This window comes from Esox lucius, chromosome 7 (genome assembly GCF_011004845.1).
Source record: "Esox lucius isolate fEsoLuc1 chromosome 7, fEsoLuc1.pri, whole genome shotgun sequence".
Classification (NCBI taxonomy): Eukaryota; Metazoa; Chordata; class Actinopteri; order Esociformes; family Esocidae; genus Esox; species Esox lucius.
Window position 1 is genome coordinate 15,401,111 of NC_047575.1, and position 25,411 is coordinate 15,426,521.

At 43.0% G+C, this 25,411-nt stretch overlaps 1 protein-coding gene across 1 annotated transcript in view; it reads left to right on the forward strand.

Moving 5' to 3' along the window:
- The first annotated feature begins 2,886 nt into the window (after nucleotides 1-2,886).
- Nucleotides 2,887-25,411, forward strand: part of pcdh1a (protocadherin 1a) — an 84,787-nt gene continuing 62,262 nt past the window's right edge. Inside the window, exons 1-3 of the mRNA XM_010870385.4 lie at nucleotides 2,887-3,547; nucleotides 9,095-9,916; nucleotides 10,486-12,672. Coding sequence (XP_010868687.3) covers nucleotides 9,119-9,916; nucleotides 10,486-12,672 — 2,985 coding nt within the window. The 5' untranslated portion in view covers nucleotides 2,887-3,547; nucleotides 9,095-9,118. The remainder of the gene's footprint in view (nucleotides 3,548-9,094; nucleotides 9,917-10,485; nucleotides 12,673-25,411) is intronic.

The following is a 25,411-nucleotide window of genomic DNA, read 5'->3' on the forward strand; positions in this document are numbered from 1 at the left end:
TTGTTACAACCGAGGTATGCAGCAAAGCATTTGTGAAGCCACAACACGCACAACCTTGAGGTGGATGGGCTACAACAGCAGAAGACCCCATCGGGTACCACTCATCTCCACTACAAATAGGAAAAAGAGGCTACAATTTGCACAAGCTCACCAAAATTGGACAGTTGAAGACTGGAAAAATGTTGCCTGGTCTGATGAGTCTCGATTTCTGTTGAGACATTCAGATGGTAGAGTCAGAATTTGGCGTAAACAGAATGAGAACATGGATCCATCATGCCTTGTTACCACTGTGCAGGCTGGTGGTGGTGGTGTAATGGTGTTGGGGATGTTTTCTTGGCACACTTTAGGCCCCTTAGTGCCAATTGGGCATCGTTTAAATGCAACAGCCTACCTGAGCATTGTTTCTGACCATGTCCATCCCTTTATGACCACCATGTACCCATCCTCTGATTGCTACTTCCAGCAGGATAATGCACCATGTAACAAAGCTCGAATCATTTCAAATTGGTTTCTTGAACATGACAATGAGTTCACTGTACTGAAATGGTCCCCACAGTCACCAGATCTCAACCCAATAGAGCATCTTTGGGATGTGGTGGAATGGGAGTTTCGTGCCCTGGATGTGCATCCCACAAATCTCCATCAACTGCAAGATGCTATCCTATCAATATGGGCCAACAATTCTAAAGAATGCTTTCAGCACCTTGTTGAATCAATACCACGTAGAATTAAGGCAGTTCTGAAGGCAAAAGGGGGTCAAACACAGTATTAGTATGGTGTTCCTAATAATCCTTTAGGTGAGTGTATATTACCAATTCTCCAAGGGTATGCACATTTTAGAGCACAACTGTATCCCTGAAAACCTACAACCAAACACAAATGCACAACACAGACACACAAACACCCTGAGCAGTACATAATATTGTTGCCATTTAAAACGTAACCATTGGTGATTGACAACAGGGTTGGCTGCCATTACCACACATTGTACCATGAATGAGTCACCAGTGTCACACAATCAGGAACAAAAGCTTTCTGATTCTGAGAAAGTGTCATGTGGTAGAGTAGGCAATTTGTGCTCAGATATAGCAGGACCCACAACTAGTCTTTTCAATAGCTGCTCTAACCCAAAGACACTTGCCACATCTTAAAAAAAATTATGACTTGGCCAAAGTGTGCTAATCAAACATGGGAATGGTGTATTTTTCAAAAACGCTCCACATCTAGTGACCATCTCGGGACTGTAATCAGTGACCATTGACAGCTAATTACTGTAAGAAACATTTACATATTTTGACAGGTCCTTGTACAAAGAATGTTCAAGGAAGTGTATGCGTAATGGCGTGGCTCGGTTGGAGACACACTGAAATTCAAAGGGCAAGAAAGAGGTGGGTTGCTTCATCTTCTAAATGAGATGATAATGATGATTGACCTGACAGCAGTTCCAATTAACACCATCATGAACACAAAACACGCTTAAACATGACGGCAGCACTTTGACATTGTGGAGTGAAGCCCTATGGAAAAAGTGAGAGAGGACCAGGCAGGACCAATCATGCCCTGCCACAGGTCTCCTTCCTCTGTGTTTAGAGGCTTGGAGTCACACATACAAATGCATTAAGAATGGTAGAGTTGCTGACACTGTTGAAGACCTGCATCTTAGCGACATTTCACTTCTGACCCTGCCGTTGTGTGTGGGCGGGAGAACTGCCGTCATTGGCTATGGGCAGCCTTGTGTTTGAGTGGCAGATCCTAATGAGAACCTTGGAGAGGTAACCCGACAGCTGTTTGTTTGCAGCTAATGAGAGATTGGAGGAGGAGTGTCGGCCAAAGACGGGAACTCTCTGATAAAGGCTGCCTTTTTCCAGGGCTGGAAATAGGGGAAATCTCAAATAAATGGCTGTAAAGACAGGAAATAATGTTTTCTCCAGATGAAAACGTTAGAGACCTCCTTTGTGTCAGAGCAGTGTGTTTCACTCATCACTACTGGGTCACATCTTATTTTCAGCAACTATGATCACAGCTGTCAGTGGTAACGGGGGTGTTTTGTGAAAAGGGACATTGAGTAACGATGTGTGACCAATTGAGTAACGATGATTTATAGCCCAAATACAATCCTGTGTTATATAACTAAACCCACCTGCATCTTCTAATTGATGTCACGCATTATCAGGAGTTTGTGTGATTCAGCCCTACAATGCCTTGATCAAGAACCTGTTGCTGCATGTCTGTTCACAGAGGCCACTAATGTCCACCTCTTCAACACATGGGGAATAAAATAAACGTGACTAAGCTGATATATTGCCCCCAAAAAATGTATGTTTAAATTAGTCTACGCTGTATAGATATTATTTCAGAAGAGAAGGCAGTTTGCCATGCTCATTTGCTCCTGTGCCAGTTCGTTTCCCCTTACAATCTAGTCGCCTGAGGATGGCGCCAAAAGAGCAAATAGCGCCCCTCACGCTTTGTTGAATTGGATTCCATTACATTCTAACAAATTGCGAAAAGATGATGCACTGAATATATCAACAAGTAAAAAACACTGTTCCCAGATATGTTTCGATTTTTGTGGAAAACCTTCACATGTGGTTAACGACCAGAAACACCTAATTGGATAGAATATAACAAATATATCAAGAGCTCAGTTAGCCTACAATAAACTAATATGTCAGTAATCCTTTGTTTTAACACAGTGTGGAAGTTCAAACGGATTGCATTAGGGAGATAATACAATCCCTTAAAGTATTTTAGCAATTTCCAGTGTTCAGCCTGTGGCATCAAGTGGTGTGGATGAGAAGTTGCTGAGGCTGAGACTGAGAGCAGTGCTCGGTGAGCCCCACCTCCTCCCACGCTCTGGTGCGCGGTCTAGAGAGCAGCTAGAGTGCTGAAAAATTCCCCTCACTTGCTTTCGCACTGCAAATGCAGGCTTCGTTTATTCTGCGCGTAGACATATTCTGTTTTGTGCTTAAGATAAACGAGTGGCATTTTAAAAGCGTTTTAAAATAACCTAGAATCTTCTGTTTCGTGGCGAATGGGTTTTACGCACGACATTCGCAACGCTTGATAAACTTGGACCATAGGGATACGTAAACGACGATCGCACATCTTGGCTGAGGTGCAGTTGCAACATGATTTTAGAGTAGGGAAAGCAATTGAACGTCGCTACCAGAAGCCTGTAGAGTTCACGATCATTGGTTATTATTTGTAAAACTAGATAAATATATGTTGCTTGATTTGTGTGGTTTTTCGTGGTCTCTAAAATTTCGTTTTTTTGCCTGAGTTAAAATGGATGGCTGCAGAATGACATGGGAATGGATTTCTCGACTTTGAGGGAAAAGTTCCTTGGTCCTGATGGATTTGCTCTCGACTGCGGAATTTCATCTTTGTTGTAAAGTATTTGGATTGATTGGTTGAAACGGAGGTTTGAGGGTTAGATACCTGCCTCTGGGACGACAGGAGGAAAAACATCAGTCCTAAATCCAGTCCAGAATTGTGTCTTGGGCGAAGGACCACGGGGAAAGAACACCCTAACAAGTATTTGGCAAAGGTAAATATTACGTACAATCAGAATAATGCCTTCCAAAATAATGCATCGGACATAAGCAGTCAGTCATGTTTAAAAGTCAGCTGTGTCAATATTGGACTTATTGTCTATTTCTGAATGGTAAATGATGTCTGACGATAATAATAACATTTGTTGCTGTAGGCATACGGTTAATGTCTTTGTTTTTAGGTCAACATTTCGCGAGTTTCAGATTTTCTGGTTTTCTGTCGATGTTATATCCAGTTACCAAATAGCCGTGTTTTTTGTATTAATACACCTCTAGTTATACAGAATAGACTATACATTAATTTATTAAATAGCCAAGTTTAAATAAATTAAAATATTGATCTTGCAAACCACTCCCCAACCATTCGTTCGTTTTCCGATTCCGAGAATCCGATTAAGCAGGTGCAAGAGTCTGAATTGGACACTTGTTTTCTAAAAGCCCTAGCGTCTGGAGTCATCAATATACCCCACCCCCCATCCCCGCGTCTCTGTATCTTCCCGCAGTGAGGGCAAGAGATGGTCTTATCGACCAGCTCTTTGCAAATTCTGACCATCGTCTGTGAAGATGGCGTTCCGACATATTAAAAGTCCTTTTAACAATGAATGATATGTCCACATGACTCAAGATGCAGATTGACAGTGCGTCTTCTCAATTTTTTGAGACTGAAATAATTGATGTCCTTACCTTCCTTTTTTAACCCAGCAGTAAGGGGCTCCCCCTCCCAGATAGGCTGCTTTGGCAGGGTGTGGGTAAGAATTGCTCCTCTTGGTGATTAGTACATTATTGCTGTTTGTCAGCACCTTCAACGTCGCAACCGCGGGATGCATCCGGTTTTTCATGGAGATAGGGTATTCATCCTAGTTTCCTTTCCCTCTGAAAACCGTGGGGATTGCGTTAAGTCAATTATTTTACGCCTGCCACGTTATCTCATCCCTAGTATGCAGTCTAGCTACCAAAATCAATATGAGGTCTATAACCGAACTCTTTTTATTGGAGCTGCTTCTGGTATGTTTCAGAGTCAGCTGAGCTGACAAAGTTTTGTGTTTGTGTATAAAAAATGTGAGGCATGGGCATGGTTTGCAGAGTTTTTCATCATGGGCCATTCACACCCATTGATTCAATCAGACCGCCATGTCCCTGTTGTGCTATCTCCAGCCACTGATTTATCAAATTACTTAGCATTGCCATCCATTCCCAAATGCATCAGTCAGCTACAGTTCATATTTATGAATCAGACAAGAGTATGTCTTGAAACTCTATGCAGGGTCGAGGCCTACCATTTATAACGGTATGTACACAAAGTACTCACATTTAATAACATGCTTGTACATAATTCAGCTCAAGCTTTTAATGCATTTTACACACAACTTTTTGAGCTGCACAAATATTCCATATGAAATCTGCCAAACCTCGAAACTCCAAAGGTTTAGCTCTGTGTTAGGGCCAGTTATTTCAACCCTAATCCTTTTAAAGAGGTTGACTTTAAGAGACATTTGTTTCCATAGTACATAAACCCAAGGAATGCAAACCGTTGGGTCCACACCAATAAAGCACGTTATGTCAGTATAGCAGACCTCTGCTGTATATGTAGAACTGATTTATTGTGAAGCTAATGATTCATGGCAGTTGAGACTTACCCCAGAACCTGTTGCAGTTCGGTGACCATGATCTGTCAGTGACCAGGCTGTTGGGTAAGAGAAAAAGGTCACCACCACCTGGGAGACTGATATCAACAGGATGCCTCATAAAACTGTTGATCAAAGCTGTTTGTCTTGCTGCTGATAATGAAAATGGCTGGCAAATTCCAGTATTAGGTGATTCCTGTTTCTGTCATTTTTCATTGCATGCCAAAGGTTATGTTCTCTATGATATGGTGATTAATGGAGTTTCATGATTCCAAGGCAAAACTCAACCAAAAAGAATCCCTGGGCTGCAACTGGTACCCTGTAACAGCAAGGGCAATCTGTGGTGGAACTGATTTTACACAGAGTGTATGGCTGTCATTTCAATGCAGGGGTGCTAGGACCCCTGGAGGTACTTGGCCTAGCCACTCGGGGTACTTGAGAAGATTCAAGAGACCATAGGCTTACTGGCAAAATGGACTGGACGGGGTACTTCAGAGGCATTTCGGGCAGAGCAAAATTCACATGTGTCATAGGAATCGAAAAAGGTTGGGAACCCCTGCTTGACTGCTGTAGAGAATATTTGATATTATTCTTCAAATATTTGTCTCACTACCATTGTATGGACTATACCATAGTTGATATTCTTCTTCAAATATTTTCTCTCACTCCTTTTATGCAGAATCTGAACTCCAGGATTATGTTTTATTAATGCTTACTGAGGAAGAGACTAACACTGTATGAGTAATTTAATACCACAATTGCATCAGAAATGTTTTTTGTTGTTGCTCTTTTTTGTTGTTGGTGAATATAGAACAAGCCTTTGCCTTCATTATCTGCTCTGGCTTTTCCAAACTTCCAGTGCTTTGAACTCACCCTCTGTTGAGAGGATACTCCCAATTTGCAGAGGTCTGTGGCCCCTTCAAAAAGAAAGCTTCTTTGCAATCCAAGTTGATTTGTAATTGTTTATCTGCTTTTCTCCATTATAGAACTCTTATCGGAGAGCAACTTGTTCACTCATAGCTATGGTGAGTCAGCGTGTCTGAGAAACTTCCATGGAGTAGTCATTTCAAAAGTTACAGCAGAGGGTGTTAGTCTTTGGTGTGGAATAGTCTTAGTCTTTGGTGGTGTAGTCCACTCATAGTTAAAGTCAGTAAATTAGTCTAAGACTATTCAGTGGAATAGTCCACTTGTAGTAACAGTGCAAGTAAGCAATTTTTGTAATCTAGTTTTATAGGCTCCTATGTCGCTGATGTGTGACTGTAATCCAAGATGCTTCGTTCTTCACACTGATTCAGGATACAATGTTTGTGTGTACCTGATCGGGGGTACAGCCTGTTGAAAGAATGTTGTTGTAATTATGTGCTTGACGATGTGATCATTTCTAATGAGCGTTTGGAGAGTCTCTTATGTTGAGGAAAGTGTGGTTGGAGCTTCATTAAGGAGACATTTTACAGAACATCTGAGAGACATTGATTCACTGTAAAGAGTCCTGAAGGGCCAAATGACTCTTATTGGGAGTGGGTGTGTTATGATCCAGCCTAATTGAGTGGGAGGTATTGTTTATTTATTAGGATCTCATGTTGCCTGTAGTATCTGGGTTCTCTTGGGATCTGAGAAGTGAGTAATCAGGGAATTTTTTGATTTATCTTTCTGTAGTTCTGGGTAGTTCTGGGTTGGTGGAAATGTACTTCTGATTCTAGGTGGAGGAGGTTGGGGCGTGTCAACGATTTGTATTGTGTCTATCTACAAAAGATGTGTGACAGTGGATGATGCATGATGCATGATGGTAATGCATGAAGAGGGTGGTAATGGTGGAAGACAGGGCAATGGAGAAAGAAGTTGGCCATGGAGGAAGAGTGTGGTAATACAAGAGTTCCTGGCCGTCACTGTGTCATTTTACTACATGCTGATCTACATTGTACTGGAAATGTAAAATATTCTCAGATCTCATCCAATCTAGTTCATCTATCATATTTCAGTTGATAGCAACATGTTTAGTTTGTTGTAGCAGCTGTCTATAATGTTTTAAAAACTGTTTTATACATTGTACTCTAATCATGATTTTACCTCACATCGACTGGAGGTTGCCCTGCAAATGTAAAAGGGACACATCAATAACTAAGCAATTAGTACATCAATAACCGGCAATTCCAATCTTAACGGATTCAGAGGAATTGGATTTCTAATTGGATTTCTATATATGCTGTTTTTCTATTTAGGGTTAACACATTTTAGCTTTGCTTGGCTTTAGAAAATTTTTACACACATGGAGGAGAAGACAAAATATGTATTTATGACAAAACAAATATATGGATCAATTGAATCGGTACATTTGAACACTCTAACACATGCAGAAAAACACACTGCAAAAACATCTGCATACAAAGGCTGGGGCACTTAAACTGGATATATTGCCCCAATGAATGTCTGGTCCTATTTCAAGTTACAGCAAAAACCCTTCCCAAACAGGAAATAATTAAAGTCTAAAATCATTTGCAGCTGTAAAAAAAAAGGAAAGCATGAATTCTTTCGCTTGGGGAATATGGATCAAAGCAGAAGCTAAAATAGCGGGTAGTGATTAATGAGGTGGCATAGCAGGTTAAAAATCAAACATTCAGTGTGTAAATTAGCCCGTAACAGCAAAGCAGGATGGAGATCTCATCAACTCTAAAGTAAAGCTGTGTTTTAAGATAAGGTGTAGGCCAGGCCTGCAGATCTGCAGCATGTTCCATGCTGACAAGCTGCTGCAGCCTCTTGGTTCTGCAGCTGGAGCCTTGGTGGAACACACCTTTCCAGTGCTGAGTGATTCCTCACTAAATCCAGAAAAAAGACCATGATTTGTTTCGTACATAATAGAATCCATAAGAGAATATTTAGTGGAAAGATTGATTACATACAATATATTTGAAATGTACAGTGTCTAAAAGCAATATGTACAGTAGAAGTAGTTTATCAAAATTGGCATTATCCGAACCTATGTATTTCATGTAATTTTTGTTGTTGCTTTGTAATACCAATAGATGGTAGCTAATGGAGTCTTAGAGACTGGTTTAAAAGACATAGAAACAAATATTATTAAGATTCTGAAGTGATATGACTTTACATACATCTTGAAGATTAAATAACATAATGTGGATTTGTTCAATGTGTTGGACTTTGTGGTGCTGGGTCTGCAACCTGCTTAAATACACATTTAATGATGTCTTAATAGGCTGTTTCAACTTGACCCAATGCAGTGTACTAGATCTTCATTGGATCTGCATTGTATTATACAGCTGCACACTGGGTCTCTGTCACTTTATCTTCTGTGTAAGCCCTGTCTGCAAATCAATGCTATACAAAAGATGCATTAATTATAGCGCTTACACAAGTTTTCAATACTAGCTGTTATTTAGCACTCTTAATGACCTTTATTAGTGAATGAAAACAGTATCAAACTGCTGCAGAAGCTGCAAAGGCTACATTTTCAAGTGGATTTAATTAATCTGGCAAAAAATTTAAATGAGAGAATCACTCCACAGCTGAGCTATTTTTTTTTATTACGATTCCACATTTACATGAATTACATTATCATCCCTATTGGTTACCACGGTCCTTTCAAAATAGAAACATAATAATAATATTTGCTCTTTTAACATGGATAAAATCTATTCTGCTTTGGAAAGCATGTTTTTGGTAAATATGGCACATATGATGAATCATCCCCTGCATTGTAGAATGTCTGACTGACATATTATTACAATTTATGTATCCTAATTAAATAAAAACCAAGATAGCATTTTTGAATACTGCACATATAAATAACAAATTCTGTTGAATAACCATGTTTTTTCAGAGCATGTTTAAAAACAGTCAATAAATATTAAGACCCAAGTATGTTTTTTGTTTAATGACATATCTGTTTATGTTTCTTTGCAGGCAAGTAACCTGGTGACGTACTTCATGGAACTGCACTTGGAAGCGGTCCTGTTGTGTGTCCTGATAATGGACAGCTGTGGCTGGGCTGAGGCTGGTATCCTCTACCGGGTCCAGGAGGAGCAGCCCCCAAGTACCTTGATAGGCAGTCTGGCCTCTGACCAAGGCCTTCCAGACTCTGGACACCTGTACAAGCTGGAGGTTGGCGCCCCGTACCTGCGCGTGGATGGGAAGACGGGGGACATCTTTACCACAGAGATCCCCATAGACAGGGAGACGCTGAGGGACTGCCGCAGCCTGGTAAGGGGCAAGCCCTGCTTCCTGGAGTTCGAAGTGTCCGTCACTGACCTGATCCAGAACCAGAGCCCGAGGCTCATCGAGGGTCGCATCGAGGTCCAGGACATCAACGACAACACGCCGCAGTTCCCCTCCCCCGTGCTCACCATCTCTGTCCCCGAGAACACCCACATGGGCGCACTTTTTTCCATCCCCCTGGCCACAGACAGGGACTCGGAGAGGAACGGTGTGGCCGACTATGCCCTCACCGCGGGCCCAGATGCGGCCACACTCTTTGGCCTTCAGGTGGCGGAGGATAGGGGAGAGAAGCTGCCTCAGCTCATTGTCCTGGGCAGTCTAGACCGGGAGCTTAAGGACTCGTATGACCTGACTATCAAAGCTGTGGATGGAGGAAACCCCCAGCGGTACAGCAGCGCTTTGCTGAGGGTGGTGGTTGCTGATGCTAATGACAACTCTCCGAAGTTTGAGAAGGCCACGTACGAGGCTGAGGTTTCAGAAAACAGCCCTGTGGGACACTCTGTGTTGCAGGTACAATGTTATTTAGATTTTTATATTTCAGCGTGATCAATGTGCTATGTACGCTACCGTATAGATAGATTGTATGCAGCTTTAACAGGGAGAAGACAAAGTGGTTTATATATCCACAACTCATTAGGGTCCAGCATGCAGTGCTGGGCCTCTAGGCTTTTACCATGATGAAATGCCTGAAGTAAGTTACTGATTTGACTTCTTCAGAATGTCGTTTTTGAACTGCTGCCAAAAGCGGCAAACCTTAGCCAATTTTTGTAATTTTTTTTAAACAATTAGCCAATGCTTTTTTTAAACATTTTTTTCAAGACCAATTGACCCTTGGAGGCGAGGCTTAGGGCTTTGCATTTCCATTCATCACACGCATGTGTATCTTGAAACTGGGATGTTGTGTTTTCTTTACTATGGCAAAATGTTAGAATCCCTTGCTTTTGTCTTACCATAAGCAAATTTCAGTGACATGAGGCTGTAAACATAAAGCCCTTACCCCTGCCTCCAAATGCTAACATAATCCCTGAATTGTTACCCCGATCCCAACCTCTAACATAATCCCTTGTCCCTGATTGCAGGTGAAAGCCAATGACTCTGACATGGGCCCCAACGGAGAGATAGAATATACACTACACCAGGCATTAGACCCAGTGCCAAAACTCCTACGAATTGATCGCTCCACTGGCACCATTTATGTCAAAGGGCCCTTGGATCGGGAAGAAATCAGCGATTTGACATTCTACGTTGTGGCAAGGGACAAAGGTCCCCAACCTAAGAGCTCCAAGACCTTTGTGACAATCAAGGTGACTGACCAGAACGACAATTCCCCTGCAGTGGAGATCCGTGGGATTGGCCTCGTGACCCACAGTGACGGTGTGGCCAAAATATCAGAGGACATGCCTGTTGGCACAGCGGTAGCCCTTGTCCAGGTGTCTGACAGGGACGAGGGGGAGAATGCTGTGGTCACCTGTGTGGTGGCGGGGGACGTGCCCTTCCAGCTGCGCCCAGCCAGCGACTCGTCCACAGACAACAAGAGGAAATACTTTCTGCAGACCACTACCCCACTGGACTATGAGAGGGTCAGGGAATACCGTGTAGAGATCGTGGCTGTGGACTCTGGGAACCCGGCGCTCTCCAGTACCAATTCGCTAAAAGTGCAGGTAACGGACGTGAACGACAACTCACCGGTGTTTTCCCCAGCCTTGTTCGAGGTAGACTTTGCCGAGGAGAACCAGCCGGGGGACAAGGTTGTAGACGTTGTAGCCACCGATGCTGACAGTGGCACTAACGCGGAGCTAGTCTACAGCATTATTGCAGACGCATCGACCAGGGGTTTGTTTGAGATAGGCCCCGTCTCTGGGGAGGTGAGGGCGCGTAGCCCGCTGGACAGAGAGCATAAGGAACGCTATGAGTTCCGCGTCACGGCTTCTGATAAAGGCTCCCCCAGTCACAGGGGAACAGCCACGGTGGTGGTCAAGGTTCTGGACCGCAACGACAACGACCCCAAGTTCATGTTGAGTGGCTACAGCTTCTCCGTTCTGGAGAACATGCCCCCTCTCAGCCCTGTTGGTATGGTGACTGTGCTGGACATGGACCAGGGAGAAAATGCCAGAGTGCATCTCTCTGTTGAGCCCGATGGAGGGAAGTTTGTGGTTCAGAACGGAACAGGAACCATCCTGTCCAGCATATCCTTTGACCGGGAGAAGGAAAGCACATACACCTTCCGCCTGAAGGCAGTCGATGGGGGAGAGCCTCCCAGGTCCTCTTATGTGGGTGTTACCATTAATGTCCTAGATGAAAACGACAATGACCCGGTGGTCACCAAGCCCTCCAACTCCTCCTTTAGGCGACTGTCTCCGCTTGCTCCCCCAGACAGCCGCGTGGAGCTGGTGGAGGCTGAGGATCTGGATACCGGGCCAAATGCAGAGCTGGTCTTTAGCATAACTGGAGGAAACCCATATGAATTGTTCAGCATCTCCTCCACTACTGGGGAGATCACCCTGGCGAAGGAACTGACACGGAAACATGGTGGGCTCCATCGCCTGGTGGTGAGAGTGAGTGACAGGGGCAAGCCGGCACGCCACGCCACAGCCCTGGTGCACATCTATGTCAATGAGACCATTGCTAATGTCAGCCTGGTGGAGGCGCTGGTGGGACACAGCCTCTACACCCCTCTGGAGACAGACATTGCCGGTGACCCCGACTACGGCCTGGCCGCCCAGCGTAGTAACATCCTGTACGGAAGCCTGGCGGGAGTGGCGGGCGTCGTCATGGTGATTGCGGCGGTGGTATTTATCCGCCACCGCATCCAGAGGGAGACGAAAAGCGGTTACCAGGCGGGCAAAAAGGAGACCAAGGACCTTTACACCCCCAAGCAAGGGCCCAAGAACGGCAAAGGCAAGAGGGGGAGGAAAGGGAAACCCTGCAAGTCCCCCAAACCCTTGGGAGAGGAGGAGGAAGTCGGCCTTCAGAAGAGTCTCAAATTCAACCTGGATGGTGTCAGCGACAGCCCTAGAATCCACCTGCCCCTGGCATACCCCCCAGGCAGCCCTGACCTGGGTAGACACTACCGCTCCAACTCACCCCTGCCCTCCATCCAGCTGCAGGCTCAGTCCCCATCGGCCTCACAGAAACACCAGGCTGTCCAGGACCTCCCTGCCACCAATACCTTTGTAGGGACTGGAGGAGACGACAACTCAACAGGCTCAGACCAGTACTCGGATTATAGCTACAAGGCCAGCCAGCCAAAGTACAACAGCAAACAGGTACAAGCCAGATCTTTGAGAGCAAAACAACTATTTTTCAAATTGCCTGTGACAGTGGCAGGGTGTGTTGTGTTGTAAGTGGAGCAGCTGTGATATTTAAGGCTTTGGATGGGGGCCATTATGGTTGGAAATGCCAAAGGAAAAATTATCAAGCAATAATGTTGTCTGCCTGCTTTTTACCGCCTGATTTACACACAGGATCAGTAATTAAAAAGGGTTTAGTGTTGAGGACTTCTTACATCCTTTGGGAGGGAGAAAGGGCACATGGGAGTAATAAGAAATAGCTTTTGGTCTCTTTTTTATGAGGTTGTGAAGAGCCTGCCTGTCTTTTCCCATCTCTCCTCCTTTTCCCAACCTTCCTCTGGGTTCATTAATCTATTAGAACAGAAGAGGGGAAGAAAAGGGGGAAGGTCATCTCTGAGTGACTTACTCTTACACTTCTGCCTGACCTCACGCCCTGCGGTCCGAACGGGTCACATTATTATATCTTCACGCTACTGCTCTCAAGCTTGGCTTGGCTTCCACCCTTCTCCTATTGCCATGGAAACTAAAACATGAATAGGCTCAGAGAGGGTTAGAATGCAAAGGAAATTAGAGACAGTATGTCTTCTGTGCATCCTGTGTGTGTGTGTTTGTGAGTGTGTGTGTGTGTTTGTGTGTGTGGGTGCTTGCTTGGTTGCGTAACTGATGGTGTGCCTGTGTGTGCGCCTTCCTAGTCTATTAGCTTAACCCGACCTGCTCTGTACAATATGTTCTGGAACTGATCCTATTCTTTAGGGAAATGGGTGACTGGGCTCTGAATATGTGACACTTTGAGGATGAGGAAGCCTATCTCTGGAACCCAGTCAGTCACCACTGGTTGGCTAGTAGCTGTTGGGTAATTTCAGCAGATGTTGGCTGACAGCTTGGACGATTGCGAGCCCCTGTGGGTGAAGAGAGTCAGTAGAGAGAACAGTCACCCGCAGTCACCACTGTCTCAGTGATGGACAGCATATGGGGGCAAAGTGACAATAGACTGGAGCCCTGCAGTGGATTTGCGTGTTTGGTTCTGTGAGTAAGTCTGTGTCAAGGTGGGTTTCGTGTCCGGGTTGTTTCTGAGGATATACATGTCTAGTCTAGCGACATGCTACTGCTAGGCTCTGCGCTGTGGGCGCCCGTTCATCACGCTTGCCTCCTCACCTCTACAGAGTGTTTTGGTTTCACCGTGTGAGCGTGTTAAGTCTTTCACAGAACGTGTCAGTTGATTGACAGGCGGAGCAAAAACAGGGACAGATGTTAAAACCGATATGACACACCTCAGCAGATGTTAGCCCATGTATGGCATCCTCTCTCACATCAGGATGAACAGATTGACCAAAATAAATAATGAAGTCGTTGCCTGGTACAGTGACAGATGTGGAGTGGAGAGCTTACTCTAGTCAACCATACTGCTCTCAACAATGACTCACATTTTCAGTGGGGATGTGCTCAGGTGTCTGTGACTGCAGTCCACGAGTCGGGGGGATTGTTGGGTTTACAATGTCTCTTAGTGATTTTCGTGAAGGGCTACATCCCTGGAGCTGGAAATATGTGTGATGTCTGTGGGGCAATGATCACTTTCTTGGTTTTATCACTCATGCTTTCATCCCCGAACCCATTCATTTTTCCATAGGGATTTTACCCAGTGACAAAAATAATTTGGTGTTTTGCTTGTTATTTTAGTTTTTTTAGTCCTTTAACCCATTAATTGGATATCATTGGAGAACTTGGTTTCACTTCTATGAATTGGAAATATTTAGGAGCGTTCAACATAACTGGGGCCTTTAAAATATGGGGTATATCATACTTACCTGTATAATTGGATTTATAAAAGGAAACCCTAATAGATTTTGATGTGGTCCTAAAAGGTCCTGAAATTACATTTCATTATGTATTATAACCACATTTGACAACACCAGCTATAGTGCAATTGTGTTTTTTCAAAACAAACTCTAACTAGCTTCTCAAACATACTATTTGAAAAATGATGCAATCCCGCAGAAGAGGGTGATCTGTGATCTACTCATTTTGTCAGATTTTCACACCATTCCAACAAAGAAAGGACAAAAAAAATTCAGTCATTTTATAAATAATTATAGGTAATAATCAAAGGACAAAGTTACCTAGAAAATTACCAATGTTGCCATTCTGATAAGAATTTTGTAAGCTTAGCCATATAGTTATATGTCATGGGGTAACTACGTTCTTGAATTTTGGTGATGGAGGGATCAAACTGCACAAAGAGTTCAAATAGTTGTAAAGGTTTTTAGGTCTATGGTTAGGGTTAACGCATCAACCCCTTATGCCCCTTATATTTGCCTTATCCCAGTATGCCTACCAAAAAAACTCAAGAACTCATTGCAATTCAAATTTCCATAGGAACGCTAATACATTTTAACCTGATGACAAGTTCCACAAACCGTTATACATGAGGAAGACTGGCCAACCCTCAGAATCTGGCTCCTGTCTAGGTTTCTGCTTCGGTTCCGACTGTACATGTTTCTGTGGACACTGCGCGTCAATTTCCTCTTGTTGTTGCTTGGCCTTTGGGCATTTGTATCTAAAGTATATATTGTAACAACTGCTTTTGTAAAATGACTGTATAAGATGCATTTGATTGATCTGAATTCATCTGAATTCTTACTATAAAGCATGGCTTTCCAATCCTTTTTCTTGGCTTTTATTTTTCCTTTTTTAACCACAACCTTTGATAATAATTTATTTCCCCCCAGGTCTACTGATTTGTTCAAAAGGCAATGCTAAGCACTCGTCCTGATATCCAACTCTCTACTTGTGTCTGTTTTGCGAGTTCCGTGAGTGGCTGCGTGTGACTGTTCTCTACCTCTCACTCGCCCCTCTTCCTGTTGAGGAAGTAAGTGTGACAACAGCAACTGTGTTAAATGGCCTAAGGTAGGCCACTTCCATATTACTGCTCGGTGCAATGACAGCATTCAAAATGAAGACGCCAAAAAGCCAGATTGATGGAACCAAGTGAACGAGGAAGGCAAGATCATAGCAAAATTCAAAATGGCCTGTTTACCAAGTTTAAACGAGGCTCCCTCTCAATTCAGTGTAGGTTGAAGACACAATATGCAGTCTGTATACTGCAGCATACTGGACAATGTAAAATATATACCACAGATCAAGTTGCTTCCCCCCTACATAATGATACATCTCTCCCTGAGCGAGACGCATGGATCATAAGATTTTAGAAACCTGTCAATGGCCTTATTAGTGATGTGCATTTCTCAATTGTGCTCATCACTCATGCAGCTGTCAAGCAAAAGACAACAATCTAATTGTGTTGATACTAGGCCTAGTTTTAAATGCATTCTCAATGACTCTTTAGTAGTTACACATTTACTTATTTTAAACCACACATTTAGTCTAATTTCCTTTGCCTCCTATTAGGAATGGGAAGCTTGTGTATAGAATTATGACTTGAGTCCACTGGCAGTGGGTCAAGGGGTGCTCTGGCAATACTGACTCGAGTGAAAATAGCTCAGATATTTCTTTCTTTCCCCTGAAAGACTCAAAGATCTGAGTCAATAACAATAGTTGAACTTTCTTTCAGTAGTCCTTACTGGCCACATTGCAATCAAGCATGCCAACCCGAAGACATAAACTGTAAGAGATTTAAAACCACTAAACTGTAAGGAAATTACTTTATTGGTCTTTATGTACAAATAAACAAATATGTCAGATATGTTTTACTCCAATTAATAAAAACATATTTTGAAGGTGCAGCCAAATAATGTGCTGGTGCCACATAATGAGCTCAGAGGCACTGTTGGAAAATGTTAGTCTTGAGCCCAGCTATTAGGACCATCGTTCAGTGTGCTGTCACTAGAACAATGAAATATATGCCAGACCTCTACAAGTACATATCCATTTCACTTGTTGGAAGATAACCATTTCCAGTTATTAATCAGATATTAGCAATTCAAACCAGAATACTGGAAAATGGTCTCTGTAGGGTTGGCAAGTGGCACTGTATGAAAAAATAGCTGTTTATGAAATTTGATTTCCTTGTCAATAAAGTGTCAAACCAAAAACATAACTGCCCTATTACATGGAATCATATGACTTTCAACATTTCATTTTTAATGCCAAAATAAGGGATATTTTTAAACAGTAAGTGGTAACCGGTTTTGTAAAAGCTGGTCGTATTATATATGATTTATAGAAAGAAAATTGAACTTTTCACAATAATTTATCAAGTTCAAAATATATCAGTTGTAACTGGGTGAGATAACAGATGTAGTGCCAGAGTGACCAACTGCTTTGGCTTTGGTCTTCCACATGATGGCGATATGGGTGGTATGGGCGGGGGCAGTGGAACTTCAGGTGGCTTCTACACCCTTGATCTCCAGGATGTCTTCCTCGTTCTTCTGCTCCCTTGTTGCTAGGGCACAGAAGCTTCATGGGCTGTGAGTTTCTGCAGCTTCGCCCAGAGCTGCGTCTCCTGGCTCCTCATATCTCCCCCTGAACAAGGCTTGGAAGTAGTCATGACTTGATAAGGGGGAGCTGCTGAGCTGCGTTAGGGGAGGCGTTGGGACGACGGTGGCGCAGGAGAGGACCCTGCATCGTTGTGTAGTTGTCTTGCCTCATTACGGGCATTCAAAATAGAGAAGAGGTGAAACCAAAAACAATGCTAGTATCAGAGTATTTCCATTCGACACTGCCAAGACTCGTTGACAAACTCAATACTAATTTCCCATGAGCCAAAGAATAGCATTTGGTCAGTTCATACTCAACGGGGCAGACAATGTATCCTAGCGATTTTTAGGACGCTGTATGTCCCTACCATCAGAGAATGTGTGAACGCATTCGCCACCTCCAGGCTGCTTGATTCAGATGATTTAGTATGTTCGTTTCAAGTAAAACCGCTGCTTCATTTCCCAGTGATGTGATCTGAAGCTTTGTTCAGCAAGTGTGTGTGTAAATGAGTTTAATGTTAGGAGAGGTTGGGTCATGAAGTAGAGTTCAGGGATACTTATCTATGGGTTTTCCCAACTAGCTCTCCCCAGGTCTGAATGTGTGAAATTACGTGATGGTTGCTGGGGAGACGACTAACTCACATTGATCCCAGTGTTGATAATTAGCCTGGTTGGGAAAAAAAGATCTGACACCTTTTTTTTCACATAGCATTTTAATGATGTATCCCTCCTTAAGAGAGAAAGAACCAGTGTGAGAGATATTAGCACACGGAGAAAGATCAAGGGAAAGGCCTTCCCAGTTCATTTTTAAGTGGGTGTGATGAGCACTTGTGAAGCCATAAATCTGTACTTAAATTAAATCCACACAATTAAAATGCCTTATTAGTCAGAGATAGCTGAGTGTTGTCCCCCTGTGGGGCTCCGCCTTCATCTCGGCACTGCAGCAGCAGCTACATAGCTAACTCAATCTTCAGCCAACCTGAAGGATTCTCACAGAGGACTCAGGGCTAGCCTTAATTAACCCCACTTCATTGTTCAACTGGCCATACACTGGGTGAACTCTAGGCATCACTGTGAGCCGGGATTACCCCAGTTTGGGTTCCCTTATCTGAGAGGTGCAGTTATACATTTTAGGGGGCGAGGCCAGAAGCCGAATCTCCTCTTCATCTCCGCCGATGGTTTACAACGCTGTCAACTGCCTAATACTCTGTTTCTCACTTCCTCTTTTTCTAAGACCACAGAGCCCTCCGTTTAAAAGCAGATCTCGGCCCTCCATGATGCCTTGAACTTCAATCTTTCTAACCCTCTCTTATCCCCCCTCCCCTTCTGTTTCTCTCTCCCATTCCATCCATCTGAATGGCACCCTTATCAGACTCACAGTCACACCCCCACACTGACATGGTGCGGATGCATCTTCTACTATCCCAGTGAAATCCCTACCAGATATTTCCCCCTTTACATCCTCTGTAGCAGAACCTATTCAGAGAACAATGTAGAATTAAGCGGATGTGTTTGGTGGCAGAACAAGACCGCCTTCACCCCGAGGAGAACGCTAGCAATTATCAGCAAATATTTTGTTAGCAATGGAGAGGGACATCCCACTGAGGGAAATTCACCAAGTAATGAGTAATTCTAATACACCTGCAGCGAAAGCCAGCTTCCCACTGGGTTGATCAAGTCAACAGTAAGGGCAAGGAAGAAATCCGTGAGGCAAACGACTTCAATTAGCACCCTGGTTCTAATGAAAGTGGGGTTCTTGGAACCAGGACACTGGGATTGATTTCATAGGCAGCTATCTAAGACAGAGCAGTCTAGGCTTGCCATTTGGGATTTGCGGCCTGGCCTTGAATTAAGGGATTGGAAAGTGTGGACCACCACTTGAAGATGGACCACTGGTGTAGGGGGATCTCTAAGAGGTGTTTGTTGGTGCAGGTTGGTCTCTAAGAGGTGTTTGTTGGTGCAGGGTGGTCTGTAAGAGGTGTTTGACGGTGCAGGGTGGTCTCTAAGAGGTGTATGCTGGTGCAGGGTGGTCTCTAAATGGTGTTTGTTGGTGCAGGGTAGTCTCTAATAGGTGTATGTTGGTGCAGGGTGGTTTCTAAGAGGTGTATGTTGGTGCAGGGTGGTCTCTAAGAGGTGTTTGTCGGTGCAGGGTGGTCTCTAAGAGGTGTATGTTGGTGCAGGATGGTCTCTGAGAGGTGTTTCTTGGTGCAGGGTGGTCTCTGAAAGGTGTTTGTTGGTGCAGGGTGGTCTCTAAGAGGGGTTTGTTGGTGCAGGGTTGTCTCTAAGAGGTGTATGTTGGTGCAGGGTGGTCACTAAGAGGTGTATGTTGGTGCAGGATGGTCTCTAATAGGTGTATGTTGGTGCAGGGTGGTCTCTAAGAGGTGTTTGTCGGTGCAGGGTGGTCTCTAAGAGGTGTATGTTGGTGCAGGATGGTCTCTGAGAGGTGTTTGTTGGTGCAGGGTGGTCTCTGAAAGGTGTTTGTTGGTGCAGGGTGGTCTCTAAGAGGGGTTTGTTGGTGCAGGGTTGTCTCTAAGAGGTGTATGTTGGTGCAGGGTGGTCACTAAGAGGTGTATGTTGGTGCAGGATGGTCTCTAATAGGTGTATGTTGGTGCAGAGTGGTCTCTAAGAGGTGTTTGTTGGTGCCGGGTGGTCTCTAAGAGGTGTTTGTTGGTGCAGAGTGGTCTCTAAGAGGTGTTTGTTGGTGCAGGGTGGTCTCTAAGAGGTGTATGTTGGCGCAGAGTGATCTCTGATAGGTGTATGTTGGTGCAGGTAGATCTCTAAGAGGTGTATTTCAGTGCAGGGTGGTCTTAAGAGGTGTATGTTGGTGCAGGGTGGTCTCTGATAGGTGTATGTTGGTGCAGGGTGGTCTCTGATAGGTGTTTGTCGGTGCAGGGTGGTCTCTGATAGGTGTATTTCGGTACAGGGTAGTCTCTAAGAGCTGTTTTGGGTTCAGGGGGGTCTCTAAGAGGTGTATTTTGGTACAGGGTGGGTTCTAAGAGCTGTTTTTTGGTGTAGCGTGGTCTCTAAGAGCTGTTTTTTGGTGCAGGGTGGTCTCTGAGGAGTGTATGTTGGTGAAGGGTGGTCTGTAAAAGGTGTATTTTGAATGGTAATAATGTACAATTAAATGACCGTGTGATCTGCTTTTCCTCTTTGTTGATATTTGACCATTTAAATGTTTTAAGGCTTCAATGACCGAGAGATCCCTAAAGTTGAAAAATCCCGAAAACGAGAAATTATTATTATATGATTATTAGAAGTATTCTTCTCAAATGTACTTAAGCACTTCAAAACGACCACTTGTAAGTACCGATCATCATAGAAAATACCCAAAACCTGCTGCAACAATGCTGTAACATTAGTAGGACAGAAATTTTTTGTTTTCACTTCTGTACTCAAACACAAAAGCATATAGCAGCATTGGGGGCAGATGCAGTGTGAGTTTAGGAGAGGAGATAGAAAGCAAAAAAGTTTTCAGGCCTGGTAAACTAACGAAATGCTCTGCATTTATCATCCCATCTCATTACATAGTTGCTGTATATAGCCTCCATCAAACCACCAGCAGACTAATAGCTAGCTAACTCCAGTTTAAGCTGGCTAAAGCTAGTCTAATTGAGAATACAATGTGTGTTTTTTTTTGTTTTTTTGTGCAAGCTCCAGCTAAATTGCAAGCCTACCTGTTTGGTGCTGAAACATATCTTATGAGTGGCACATGGATGCTCAAACATGAATTTAGTTAAGTGCGCTTTGATGCTGTTGTGATTGTATGAAAACAACAGGCTCCGTGTGTCAATTTAAACAGAATTTTCTGGGGGGTGTTTCTTATCGTTTAAGCAGAAAACAATAAGAAACTACCATTTTGAACAAGCAAGAAAAAATTGCCATTTGTCACATCCCTAGTTGAAATCGGCAATTTACTACTAACTCTCCCTCGATGACCTGTTAAGATAGACATCAGCTGGACGCTGTGACACTTCCAGGGCACATTGAAACCCACAGGCTAACCTGCGCAAAATATTGCTGTATCAATTTATGTGTCACCTGTACACAGATGGTGATAATGATCAGGCTTATCTTCAAGTCCAACAAGCTCCCCTGTAACATTATTCTGGCAGTACTCCTAAGGTTTTCCTATCTGGGACTCTGGATCATTGTGTTGCCTTGTCTCAGAACCATAGCCTCTGTTGATTTGATCTAATTACCTGGCAATGCTGACTTGCTTGTTGATGTGGTTTGAAAATCATTGGAAATTGAATAATATTTGAAAGTGACATTCTCCCAGCATCTATCTGAACAAAATGGAAATTGGAGCCTTTGGTTACCTAGGTTCTCTTCTCATTTCTCTGCAGGCTGAGATGCTTTCTTCGGGCTGCCTATGGTCAGTTCCCACTTTTATGTAAAAATGAAATGAGAAGCTCCTTTAGGTAAAGCTGTTTGGAGGCTCAGCTCCCTGATGGCATTGCCTTTAGCTCAGATATTTTATCGCCACACATCCCAGCCTCCTTACCTTCTGCCTGGCAGATTAGTGCTTTTATCAATAAGCAGCTTAGCGCCAAAACGTCCCTCAATAATGTGCCATGGTATTTTCTCTCCTGCTGCTTTAACTCCTAGGATCCTCACTCTTCCCCATCTTCCGCATGGTCTCATTTTCTTGTTTCTTTTCTGCTCTCTCTCTGTCTCTACAATATTCCTTTTTCTTTCTGTCTCCTGTCTTTCCTCCTTTCTCATCTCTGTCTCCTGTCTTTCCTCCTTTCTCATCTCTATCTCCTGTCTTCCTCTCCCCCTTATCTTTTCCCCTCTCTCTTTTCTTGCTCTGTCTCATTTTCTGCTCTCTCATGTCTCCTCTCTTCTTGTTCTTACCCATCTATCTCTCTCTCTCTGCTGCACTCGTTTCCAGCACTCTTTCTACTCCCCACTTCCTCAAACTCTGACTATTGTTAAACTCCACTGGTCTGTAACTTGGAACAGTGTGAAATCTGCCTGTGTGTAACTGGGGTTCGGATAATTGTCTAAGGAGAATTATTTTCTTAAGGCCAGATAACTATCATTTTTATTTAGTCAAAGAAAGTGCTACTACCTCTGTAGTGAATAAAATGTTAAAAAGCAATAGGAAATAGGACTGTTGATTGTGAGGAACCTTAAATTTCCATATTATATCTATGCTTACCTGCCGATAGGATGTCTATTTCGATTTGTGGATTCCAATACAATCAGTGGGGGAGCTTAACTTTGACTCCCATGGGTGCCAGATTTAGCCGCAAAAATCAACCCCCCTGCCCTGTAAAAATTTATTAATGATACTTGATTTCCCACGTCTCAGATATAGGCAGATAATAGAGATTTTTCTTTCATATAAATAACCAACTACCATTTCTTACCAGCAATTGCCAATCCACTGCAACGAGTAATGTATGCATGTGTATGTATGAATGTATGTAAATGTATTTTGGTTAATATACACTTAAATAAAATCCATTAAAATAATTTGAATACCATTCCCCGAATTATGTAAACAAGTATTTACCAGAAGCTTGTTATTAGGCTGCAACAATTTGTATCTTCAGTTACAAGGCCTCGCAGGTAGCTGCTAGCAGCTGTTGGACCTGGATCATAACTGCCCCCCCTTCTTACTTGACTCTGCTGCTGCTGTCATTGTTACGTTACATCTATCAGTCTTCTCATGCTCCTGCTGTCATTGTAACGTTACATCTATCAGTATTCTCGTGCGGCTGCTGTCATTGTTACGTTACATCTTTCAGTATTTTTATGCGGCTGCCGTCATTGTAACGTTACATATATCAGTCTTCTCATGTTGCTGCTGTCATTGTAATGTTACATCTATCAATATTCTTGTGCGGCTGCTGAAAATGTGAACACGAGGCAGAGAATATGACTAGTCAACCTTTTATTCTTTTGACATATTTGCTAGATTTACCTCCAAAGCAAGCTGCAATAACTACTTTGCTGGTATAATGAAACAACAAAAGTTTCCAGAGTGAAAGGACGGACACAGAAATACATTGTAGCTGTTGGTAACAGAGTGTGTCAAGAGTGTATGTAAATTAGGTGAAAGGACAGGTTTTGAGATTTGACAATAAATGTTCTATGGTTTTGTTCTTGACCCTGTTTCACACTGGTTATTTTGTTACTGTGTTTCTGGGACTAGCTCTGAAAAGTCAGTGTTCCAGAGCAGGGCCAGCAAGCCCTAGGTTATGGGTGGTGCTAGCCCACTTCAAAATATGCAAGTGTGAACACTTGCTTAGCCCTGGGCTAAAATCTCCCTTGGCCTAGGGCTAAGGAGGGTCTTAGCCCTAGGCTCAGTTGCAATGTGAGCATGCCTAAAGTTAATGTGAATAAGGACCCTCGCCTGCAAAATGGCTAACATTTTAGATATATTCATACTCTGAACATATTGCTTGCCGTAAATCTCCAGCAGAGAGAGAAATAAACAGGGAAACTGTATGAAAAAAGGAACAGAGAATAGGTTTGTGTGTGAGAGAGAGAGAGGGAGAGAGATAGAGAGAGAGTGAGAGGGAAAGCGAAAGAGAGAGCGATTGTATAGTTTAGATTAGGAACCCAGACAGACCCCAGGAGAGTCGGCAGAAGATCAACAGACCCATCAGACCTGTAACCCCATTAGACGTCCTGCATAGAGCACCATGAAATCCATTAAGAGCCATTAAGAAAGTATACAGTCAACCAGACACCTTATGGCCACTCAGCCACATAGGTGCCTAGTTACACAGATTCAATCAAGCTTATTTATTTAAATGTATATTAAAATGGCATATTTTACATAATACCCAAGTCAGACAAATTTCACTGAAAATCTTTAGACTTAATAGCTTTGTACCTGCTCAGCACTAGTACCTGACAATATAAAGGCTCCTTCTTATTAATAATTAACAATACGATAATATACATTTATAGAATGTTGCAGTAAGAGACATGAATGTTTGGCAACAATTGCTGTGAAGTTGATTTTAACAATAACTGTTATGCATGCATGACCGATTTGTTTTCTCTTGTGTTTACAGTTTCAGTCTCTGAAGTTGATTACATCTTATTCATCAAAGCTTATTGGCTTTGCTGAGGTCTGGGCAAGTTTGTATATTCATGTTTAAAATTTCAGACTTCTCAATTTTACCATCCCCAATTTTACCATCACAAAAAATATCCATTAATTATACTTTACTCATCAATTAAAATGTCCTGTTGCTGTAGATTTATTTTCCTACTATAGAAAATGGTCTCAAATTAAAAGATGGCATCTGTAGCCAAGAAAAAAGCACCAACAGTACCCAACATTAAAGAGGAATGACATGAATTATGCAATATAGTCAGTCTTAAAAACAGAACAGAATGCATCAACACTAGTGTATTGTTTCCTTGGTTGTTTACCCCACTAAACTGCACTTCAACACACAACACCTCCTCTAGCACCTCCTCTAGCACCTCCTCTAGCACCTCCTCTCGAGATTCTTTGATGAGGGGACACTGCATGCAGCTGTGAGGCTTGTGCACACTACATCTCAAGTGATTAGTGCAATGCTAATTACGTTGATGAGTTTGACCCAAATCTTTAAGAGGCAGACCCGTTTAAGGCATAGAGTGGGAATTTCCAAATCCTAAATAAAGTCACAGCTGATTCCCTGACTTGGCCATAAATAATTGTTTCCTGGTGCATTGCTGTGGATAATAATCCACTTTTCAAAAATCCCCCAAAAGCCCTGAAAAAAAACCATAATGCACTCTGAAATAAGTTGTTGCGTAATTCCATTTCCCCTGCTGACCATGGCTGGCTGACATGAGAAGTGATCATTATTTCTTTCTGCGTCTCTGTCACACCAGGGACCAAGGATATTATAATATTTCATGAATATTGAACCCTGGTGGCTCTTGGGTTGCTGCAGAAAGATGTTCACTGCTGTTTCATGTTGGCACTGAAGAAGAACATGGCTTAATTGCATAAATCTCTGAAAATGGGATGAGAGCATCTATGACAATGAGAATTGTTCTGATGGTTTGGCTTGCCTCTGTCAGAGTCATACACAGCTTTGTTGAACTCAATATGTTCCAGCATGACAGATTAAAAGAAGCCTTGGAATACAAAACCATTTATTCTCCTCTTTAATGGCCTATGCGACCATGGCTTTTAATTGTGTTTCTTAGTCAAAAGGACAGTTTATTGTGCAAATTGAACAGAGCTCTGAGCTATGTTAATGTGTTTCAGTGTTTTTAGGTTTACCATGCATGAGTGTGGTTCTGAATGTACTTATTGGATT